Here is a 10779-nt window from a genome sequence, read left to right as displayed (position 1 = left end):
TGGTTAACTTGTAAGCATTTCAAATTTTAATATTGCAGCAGAAATTGAGGGCGTTAGAGTCGATGCCAGACAGGGGCTATATTTTTAAGGCTATAAAATTTCTTAGCGCCAGCTTCATGATCTTTGCTGGGCTATGAGTCAGAGTATTCGATAAGTGTAGCGCGAGAACAGATTTTGATGCGGATGAGCTCGTTTATGTTAAATTTAGCAGATATTTGAAACTGAAAAGCAATTTTCGTGCTGATTATCTGAAAGTTTTGCAATTTTAGTGATGCCATCACCAGTTTAGTGATGGATTTAGTGATGCCATCACCGTTGCGGGAAGGGCAGCAGTGTCAGTAACGTTGGTAAAAATTTGTTCTGAGAGGGGACGGATGGACACGTCCTTGGTACGACTTGGGTCTCCGCAGGTAAGTGTGGTCGAATGTCATCTTGGAGTGTGTGTCCCACAGGGAGGGGGAATGGACCCGGTGTGCCACCCCCTTACTGTGTAACTCGTGGACGGTGCTATTACGGGCATTAAAATGAGGAAAAATTACATGAAATGTGTCAAAGGAAGAGAGGCGGATAGACACGTCATTATTTCAGATCAGAAAAGGACTTCAATATGAGTCACTGTAGAAAAAGGTACACCCCACAAAGTATCAAAGGAGTACTGAGATGAACGTGTGCCACCTCAAAGGGTAAATTGTTTCCATGATATGCACTACCAACGCTATTCACACGCAGAGGCCAGACAACACGTATAAAATATTTCACTTTGATTTTAAAGATTTATGTAGCCAACATCTGCAAGCCAGCCTTAAACAATGAACATTATCACGACGAGTTAAAGCAGTTCATTGGGTTTGTGAAGACCGCGTCCTGAATGTATGCAGCCTAAATCGCAAAAATTGCCGTCGCAGTCGCTGAAAGAAAGTTACGTGTGACCGACAGCAAGTGACATAGCAGGTGCTGGCATTTCGCGAGTTGCAGGCTTCCCGTGACGTCAGACATGTGTTGACACGACACTATGAAGCCACCTCCTCGATACTGAAAGCGTTAGTGCTTCTTAAAGGTAGCTGTATTAAATATATATACCATGCATTCCCAAGCATTACGACCCTATTTTTAGAGTTCTCGACACCCGTGTTCTGACTTTAAGCAGCAAGCTTAAAAAGCAGCAAGCTTAAGTTTCGTGTGTCACCACAGCGCTTCACCGCACGTAGCTTTCACATCGTTTCTACCTTCACACTGAACTGTTAATTTGGTTTCCCTCCTTATCTCGGCGTCCGAACATACACGTAGAAACAAAATATGGACCCCGTATTTACGCATGTTCTGCATCTTATTCGACATCGTCTTTGATGCGTTTGTGTATGGTATGTGTGTGTATGATATGTGTGTATGTATTTGTGTGCGTGCGCGCGCCTGTATTCACATGAAGAAAGCCGGCTACGCTTAGTTAACATACTGCACCTTGTGTTTAAGAACAAGCACCATTATTTTGAAGGAACCATCTGATACTGAGATCATCAGATAGCGCAACGAAGTTCTCCTGAGATGGAAAAACCCAATCATCATACAGCCATTGCGACATGTCATCCGATAACAGCCTCAGGTCTCATTCAAGACTCGTGTACAAAGACAACAAGACTCAAGGACGGGCGCGTGTCGACCGCACCTGGACCGCGTGCAGCTAAGTGTGTTAATGCATCGTGCTGCCATCTTTCGAACGTAGAAGACAATCACCAAACGAGAAAAGTTGGGTTGTGTTTCGAACGACACACGTGGTCTCGCCACCCTATTAACTTACAGCGGTGCCGTAGAACCACTTCCGAGTGAATGAGATAAGGGATATGCATTTCATTTCGGCGTCGAGGTATTTGCATGTATCCAAAATCCTTCCCGTGTCGCTGTCACTTAGTCTTTGCGGAATTGTCCGCCGCGTCTTTCGCCGACCGGCCGGTGACGATCACAACAAAACACGTCACATCACATTGCATATTACGCACGTGAGATATAGTTTTCACCAAGAACATAAATAACGTTTGAATCCCACTCATTCCTCCATACCGAGAGAAACGAAAAACACAGCTTTTCACTGCACTTGTACTTGTAGAGCCATCTAACGATGAATGTGTCAACTGTCGGCATCAAGTCGGGCGCGAACTTTGAACATCTGCGTTGCGCATCAAAGTACCGAGTTGCTTGTAACGTCATTAGCAGATCACCTAGTCTCGGCTGCATATGGGAAAATAACAATATGTTTTTGAAAAAAATTACAGAAAGTCAGGGTGAAATGGAGTACTGAAGTAATGAAAAGTAGTCGAACAGGCAACGTCGCCGGATCCAGCAACGTTTCCTGTTCAGTGATTTTTCGCCACTTCGGCACGTGGATACGGTAATATAAGATTACGACATGAAAAAAAAAAAAAACACAGTGAAGTTGTCTGTGTCATGGGCAGCCAATGTACTGATTGTGCGAAATCTAATACGCACCACGAAAGCAAAGAAGACGCAAAGAAGCTTATTACTTTTCTCTTGTAGCCACACCTGTGTCATTCAGGATTTTCTCTGGAAGAACTTTAAAGTTGTCTTTCGGCAGTAATGTACAAGTACCGCTGATAACTTCAATATATTTTTACCAATGTTGGTAACAACTATTCACCTCAGTCTCAAGCAACTTTTCTACATTCTTACGATAAGGAAGTATTTGGTGAATACTTCGAGCTCAATACCGTAACCACTGAAGAAATTCAGTCAGAAATCCTCAAGCTTCCTTGCAATAAAGCCGTTGGGCATGATGGCACTACTGCAAAAGTGCTGAAGGAAAACGCTGACCTTCTTTCGGGGCTTCTTTCCAACAACATGAATAACTGCCTTCAAAATAGAACTTAACCAAACATCCTAAAGATTGTGAGGGTAGTACCTATCTACAAATCCGGGGAACGAGAAAATATGAGCAGTTATCGCCCCAACTCGGTGTTCAGCATCGTGAACACGCTTTTTGAAAAAAAAAAATATAGTTAAGTCCTATCTCTGCTGCTTTTTGAGCCCAAGTGACCTAGTCTGCACCAAACAACATGGTTTCATCACAAATAGGTACACGACCCCAGCTGTTTTTACTCTAGCCGAGTTCGTCAACTCAGTACTTCTTGATAATGAAATTACCGTCAGCGTTTTTCTGGATATCGAAAAAGCATTCGATACGATTTCCCATTCCTTACTACTAAAGAAATTGGAATTTCGTTATGGCTTTACTGACAAGACACTTCAGTTTTTTTTTCTAGTTATCATGCAGGTAGAAAAAAATGTGTTGTGTTCGATGGCATATCCTCAGAATTAAATAACATGCGGAATGCCCCAGGGAACCGTGCTAGGGCCTATGTTAATTTCATTATACATAAATGACCTACCGTCGGTTATTTCATGCAAAACCATATTGTACGCTGATGACACCGCATTACTTTTTCGAGGTAACTCTCTCCGTTCGCTAAAAGAACAAGTCATGGCAGAGTTATCACATATTTCTACATGGTTCACCCGCAACAAGCTTGCATTAAATACAGCCAAAACTAAGTACGTTATATTTCTTTCGAGGAGAAAAAAAATCTAGATTATAGCCATCTTCGCTTCTAAATCAACAACTCGCCCATTGAGCGAGTTTCCAAGTGTGAATATTTGGGGGTAAAAAACAGACAAAAACATGAATTGGAAGGATGAGGTTAATTACATATCCAATAAGCTAGCTTTCGCGTGTTTCACGCTCATTAAAGCCAGATGTTGCTTTCCATATAACGTGCTTCGATCATTATACTTCTCTATATTTCACTCTCAAATCAGTTATTGTAGCGAGATATGGGGCTTTACTTATCCAACGTACATAAAACCGATCGTATACGGTTACAAAAACGCGCCCTAGGAATCATTACGTCTTCTACCACAAGCTCCGATCTGTTTTTCTCTACTCGGATACTGCCTTTCACGTCTCAGAAAAATTATTAAACCGCTGTATTGATAAATTCAATAATTAACACCGACTTTCCATTACACGTGAGTACGTTTGCTGCACCTACCCGCAACACAAGGCATGCAGGCAATGACAACTTTAACCTTCCCAATCGTAGGAATGTATATGGCGAGCGGTTAATTCAGTTCACTGGTGCTCAAATCTGGAACACAATTCCAATTGAAGGTAAACTTGAGCGCAAATTTAATTTGACTTGCAAAATACATTTCGTCAATCAGTCGTGTTCTTGACCACAGTGATGATCACGTCCGTAATTTTTTTTTTCATGTCTCACCTGGTACAAATCTCTCCCTTTGTTGTTTTTTTCTTATTTATTCTTCAACGCAGCCTTATGCAGAAATTCTGCCCATTCTTTTAGGTGCCCCGTCTTTCACACTTTTTTACACAATGTATGCCATTAGTTCTCCTTTATTACTTCTGTACTTAGAACTTAGCAGCAATTTCTTATTTATTGCCATGTGGGTTTCATTATATATATATATATATATATATATATATATATATACCTTTGAAGCTACTCAATTATTGAACTTGTATAAAGACTCGTATTCACATCGTATGCTCCTCTGCTCCTGACCTGTAAAAAATATTCATGTATTAGATTGGACCAGTAACTAGCCACACAGGCTAATGGTCCAAATACTTTGTAACCACTTTTGTATTAAGTTCATTGAATAAACACTGATTGATTGATAAAGAAGCAACAAAGAAACAGTCGGCCTGGCGCTTCGTTCCCCCCTGCCCCTCCTCCTTTTCAGTAAATATTTTTTCCCTCGAAGCGAAAAGAGAAGATTTGTCAGTGCAACCCTTCTAACCCTGCCTGTCGCAAATGAACAGAAAAAGTAAAGCACAGTTTGAATTTTCCAGCGCTTTCGTCGTGCATCGGCCTGAGCCACCATAAAGCTACGTAGTGCTTTCGGCGTAAATGCAACTTGAACAGCTGGAGGTATTCAGAATGGTGTAGTCCGCGCCGTCCAGTCATATCCATTGACAGGTACGTGCATCCAGTTTGACAGTACTGCGCATATGCGTGCCTATTCATGGTGCAAAACACCAATACGAATGCTGGCCGCTGGTAGCTTCTCACTTGATGCCTATAATTCAATAAAAAAAATGTCATGTGCACGAAAGATGTACTTTATTTTAGTTGCCTCGCTGATGGTTTAAGATCTATTATGATTAGTGACGCGATCAGCGTCATATTGCTTTTGAAGCTTGTAACCGATGCAAAATTATTTCAGTCTTGTTCTATTAAGAGTACGAAAAGGGCGTGACATGGTTAGACAAGTACTAAAACGCTCTTAAAGTGATGCGCTGATCTAATATCTTTCTCAATATCATTCAGAATGTTGAAAATACTTAAGCTTACAAGAAAAAGAGTAAAGATCACTGCGCTACATTCAGTGCATATGAGGTCAAACCTTCAAAATTCTTAAACGCGTATGTTATTAGCCAAATCCTCTCTCTCACCATAAGGCCAAGGCTATTGCGGAAACACCTCGTTTTATCTTCTACTATCGCCGTTCTTGAACCCACGCGCCGAATCACAACTACGCGAGGGTTTTATCTTTTTGCTGCCATCAGTCAATGGTCGCCGTGGAAAGGGTCAAATATACGACGTCACAAGTGTAATGTCATACACGAAACTACCTCGGTTGGTCGTGAAATCTGCCTTCTGAAAGCGAAAAAATTTAATGTGTGCCCTTGTGTGAGAGATCGCGCATGACTGTCCAGTGGGGCTTTCGATCTAAAAAGGGCCATTTACCGAGATGAAACACTTTGTTAACTCTCTTACATATCCCCTTTGTTTGGTTGAACCATCAATATGAATAACTTGTCCAGACCCACTGTTTAAAATGCAAGTTCTTGTAGTTATACGTTAACACCAAGCTCGCATTAGATTGCCGAAGTTCTTGTACATCTCCGTCAATGGTAACGCCGACGAAGCTCGCGTAAGACATGCCGAAGGTCTTGTGGATATCCGCCAACAGTAACGTCGACAAAACTGGCATTAGACATACCTGATGCGAACCCCACTCGACTACTTCACATTGAATAGGTTGCCACAACGCGTACAATCAGCAAGAGTTCTCGGAAGGAGCTTCAAAAAGTGAAGCCTAATCTGGTTCAAACCTCTTGTGGCGCAGTGATTGGTCGCCTGTAACGTGTCGTCCTTTACGAGTTGTGAGCAAAGGAGAATGCGCGCTTCCCACTGAAAAGGGCCGCTTTTGAATCGCAGCTGTTTATTTTTTTAGCATTGGTTTTTAAAGCTACGTTAGTTTTCCTTTGTTTCCGAACACTATAGGTTTAGTTGCTACATAACGCTACAAAATGGGAAGTGACGTAGAAGGAATGTGACAATAAGTGTAGTTATGTGCAGGGCTACCATGGCATCCAACAAAAAAAAGTAAAGTACGGCCTCCGGTATTTGAGTAAATACGCCACCTAAACGAGATTGTGCTTTATACTTTTTGTAGCTCTACGCAACAACGGAAGCCTGCTTCAAAAAAAAAAAAAAAAAACAAGGGAAAAGTAACACAGCTATTGCTAGTGACATTAAAATAAAAACCCACAATCGACAACTGCGATTCGAACCCGGGCCTTTTCAGTGTCAAGCGGGCATTCAACCCAGCACCAGTTTGGTGCGGCGGCGCGCAACTCTTTATACGATGACATATTGCAGACTATCAATCACAGCGCTACACAAGCGAATTGTCCCTATGTGGCCTTTACTTTCTGTACATCGGCAGTGCGCCTGTTCCAAGTCCTCCAGTATTCTAGTATACTCTACTGAAAAGCTATGTGGCCTGAAGCAAAAAGGACTGTTCGTTGTAAAAGGAAAGATTAAAAAATAGACTGAACGACTTGAGAAGTGCTACCATGTTTACACCGACTTCGAGCAACACCCTCTCAGGATTATTCAGGTTTCTTCACATCCTCCCTTTCTCGCGTGCTGCGTACCGACAAGTCTCCGACAGCCCTACCTTTTTTTTTTGTCCAATGCGCAGAAAGAAGCGTGGCTTCGAGCTATTCCATGCAAAGATTTCGCGCCAACAGTGCATTCGAAGGTAAACAATCGCAACATGGCTTTATGGGGTGTGTGAATTGGTTCTTAGCTGCAACCACTGCAATTGTCGGAAGAGAATACTGTTCTGCATAATTTGAATACTTCAACACAACTATGAAGAAGCATGCATTTATCGTGAGCATTCACACAGTAGGGTGCATTTGCAAATGAAACAGTGCTAATAACGATAGACGTCCAGCTCGCATTAGAGTTATAACTTCTACTTTGCTCTTACTGCCATTAACTACGCCTAGTGTGGCGTCTGCGTTTCGTTTTTCACATGCCGATGTGTGCAACGATCTTGCGATGCCAAGCGTGTTATGTAGCAAGGTACTGCGACACTAGAAATGGAATTTTCGTGATGCGATGCAGGAAATAAAGCAAGTAGCCAAGAACGTAAACGTAATTTCATTCTACTACAGATGTAAAAACCCACCTCCGTAGGTGGTTGCACGTGTATCACGGCCTCCTTTCGTTTTAAAGGACTTCGTGCGTATACCCCAGTTAAATATTTATGAGGGAACGTCTATTCACAGGTTATATCTGCGCGTAGTGCGCTTCATGTGTTGCGCATTTATACCAGCCACTTTTTTTTTTGCGCGCGCACATGCTTAAAGTTTATCTAGTGTGCAATGATTCCGACTTACGGGAGTAAAACTACGCTAGGAATTTCTTACTTGTGCCCGCAAAAGCTTCCAAAAGACATGACAGCATTGCGAACCCATGACAGACCCTTACAACACCAGTAGAAGGGAGCGCGATGCTCTGGTATATCGGGACGCAGCGCCCGCGCGGATACACGGGGTCATGCCACAATCGCAAATGGTTTAGTATATATTCCACAGGGGGGGTGTTGCCTAGAGACGCAATGTCATTGAAAAAAAAAAAAGCCACCTCCACAGTTTCAGCAGTGCTAAAAGCAGCTGCTCTTGCTAAATAACGAAAGAATTTCAATACCAAAGATCGCACCCGCGCAGGCGGAAAAAAGTGATGTGCAGCATGTTATGGTGTGGTGCAACAGCAAAATGAGATACGCAGTTCTTACGACATTGAAAACACTCTGCGCATTCTACCAGCAGTCGGAAGAACGCGCCAGTCTGTGTTGATAACCAGTCACAAGTACACGAACCACGAAATTTTATTCTCATAAAAGGTGGTTGTGACAAGCCAAATAAGAGTAATAAGAAAATGAGTTGCCACATTTCGTTGTGACAAACTTGGCTGCAATGAACTATGTTCCCAAAAGGGTATATCAGTACAATGCAATGCGTAGGTAAACAACTAACTGCCGGCTTGCGTCAATGTCACGGGCACACAAATTGGCGTTGGCGTCCAGGATTGTGAGCGGCTAATTTCTACGAAAACTCCTGGTCTTTGGTTCCAGTGTACGGCACTTACGCGGCCGTTAGTTTTGCTTACCACGTAGAAGTGAATGAATATGGTACAGGTCGGGGTATGAAAATGAAGAATGGCCATTTTCTAGGCAGTGGAACAGAGTAGGAAGAGTAGGTGACGATGTACGGGAACATGAATGTAACCCAGCTGAGGGGCGGTAAAAATGTACCACAGAATGCAGGAGAGCACTGATGAATTTGGAACTCCGGTACGCATGATGGTGATTCCACGAAGTTTAAAATGAATGAGCCTGTAAAAGTCTACGCAGTTAATACATGTAGAATGCCCTGCGCTGGTTAAAAACAAATGCTTATGAACAATGGCAGGTAGCGCGACAAAGCATCAAGAGTAATGTTCGCTGCGCAATAAAAAGAACCGTAAGCTTACAGTTTGTTGTCAGTCCACTTTGCACGCCCAAATACCGCAGATGGTCCAGAAAAGAGTCATTGCAATCCAAGTGAGGAGTCCCTGACGAAGGGACTCACTGCGTCTTGCTCTTGTACGCGTCGTCGTAGAAGGCGACGAACCACACGAAGAACAATATGGCCTCGGCGAGTTCGAGCCAGGTGAAGAGGCGCACGTAGTTGCCGGTGGCGAGCACCGTCCCAACAGCGTGGGCGAAGAGCAGGACGAACTGCACGATCTGCATCATGGTCAGGTACTTCTTCCACCACAGGAACCGACGGACGGACGGTCCGAGTGCAGCGAGGAAGTAGTAGGCGTACATGAAGACGTGCACGAACGAGTTGAGGCACACGACGAACATGCTGTGTGACTGCGAGCCGTAGGTCACCGACAGCCACATGTTCCACGAGACGAGCACGTGGTGAACAACGTGGAGCCCGCTCACCTGGTGGTTCTTCTTGCGGAGCACAAAGAACACCGTGTCGGACAGCTCGGCAAGCTTGAACATGTAGAGCCACCAGGAGAGGCGCACGATCTCGAGGTTCGCTGGGGTGACGCCCAAGTCCAGGTCCTGCAGAATGGTATAGCCCAGGTCCCAGTAGGCCAGCTTGGCGAAGCAGACCACGAAGAAGGCGCTGAACAGCGTGGTCAGAAAGTTGTAGGCCAGGATGCAGGGCTTCAGGTCAAAAGCCTTGCGGCGACGCATCCAGCGTTGGCCAAACCTCGTCACAAAGAAGACGTACACCACCGTGATAATAGCTACAGGCAGGGGACTTCCGGTGAGAGGCCAGCCTTCGGACAGCGGGTCGCGACGGGGTAGCCAGGATTCAGTAGCGTTGTACGTGAACGATCCTGTAATGGAGGTAGCCATGGCTCGGTCGTAGTGGAGAACCGTGCACGTCGATGCAGACAGGAGGGGGCAAAGTGAACTGCGTTCAGCTACGCACGCACCGCGGAATGGCGTTAGCGCTACCCATGCGTGCCCTTTTCTGGTCTCCAAGTATCAGCTGACTGCGACCGAAGCGACGCCAAGGTGACGAAAACGGTGCATGAAAACGTGCGCCGTGTCGAGAATCATATGGCAGCTACATGATGAAAACGGGTGCGAACGCGCGCACCGGGACAGCGACGAGAGTTCTTCGCGTGACGTCATCAAGAATAACCGTGGCACGTGGTCCTCGCCGTGTTCGCGGTTTATGATTTGTGTCGAGAATCATTATTACGTTTCTCCTTTTTATTATTATCACTGATGGGTGCGGGCAAGGCTGTCACGGGCCATGCTTCCGGACAATCTGCACGCTGCGACTCGACAGAGCGCACTGGGCGGAACAGTGGGCACCCGAGACGCGCAACGAATTACAAGGCAGGTTATTCGGTCCGATAGTTATAAGGGACCAAGGCGAAAAAGAAACCATTACAAAATTGCCAAAACAAGTGTGTCCGCGTCCAAATGAGAAAATGGCTGGGGGTGCCCTGAAAGCCCGTAGCACAAAGACCCGATTGATCGTCTTTCCTTTCCTTGTGCGACGCGACTCGTTGCCGGAAAACGTGTTCGGTTGAGTGAGCCGTACTCTGGCTGAAGTCTACGCGGGCGTAGCCTTGAAGGCGTGGAGCTATGTCTGGCCACAACACGGGGAACTACATCTTATGTCAGCCTGCAACAGCGGCGCTAAGGAGCAAGCTATGTTGTATGTGGGCGTGTGTGCTGCCTATTGTTTCGCCCCGTTCAACGTCACCGGATATCTAACAGCTTACCGGGTAAAATTAGGAATATCAACTTCACTGAAAGACTCGCTCATTGTAGCCACTCTATTCTTGCGGATGCTATAGGTGCCGTTTACTCCGTGAAGGGCGGAAATGTCTTCGCACTCAACATGCCAAAAAATGAAGAACTAAAAGG

At 44.8% G+C, this 10779-nt stretch overlaps 1 protein-coding gene across 1 annotated transcript; it reads right to left on the bottom strand.

Moving 5' to 3' along the window:
* Window positions 1-8199: 8199 nt before the first annotated feature.
* Window positions 8200-9872, bottom strand: LOC119170322 (very long chain fatty acid elongase 7). Its single transcript, XM_037421461.2, has one exon. The coding sequence runs from the start codon at window positions 9748-9750 to the stop codon at window positions 8956-8958; it is 795 nt and encodes a 264-aa protein (XP_037277358.2). The 5' UTR covers window positions 9751-9872; the 3' UTR covers window positions 8200-8955.
* Window positions 9873-10779: the final 907 nt, after the last annotated feature.

The sequence above is a fragment of the Rhipicephalus microplus genome, chromosome 2, assembly GCF_043290135.1.
Source record: "Rhipicephalus microplus isolate Deutch F79 chromosome 2, USDA_Rmic, whole genome shotgun sequence".
In the NCBI taxonomy this organism is placed as follows: domain Eukaryota; kingdom Metazoa; phylum Arthropoda; class Arachnida; order Ixodida; family Ixodidae; genus Rhipicephalus; species Rhipicephalus microplus.
This window is presented reverse-complemented; position numbering and strand designations above follow the sequence as displayed.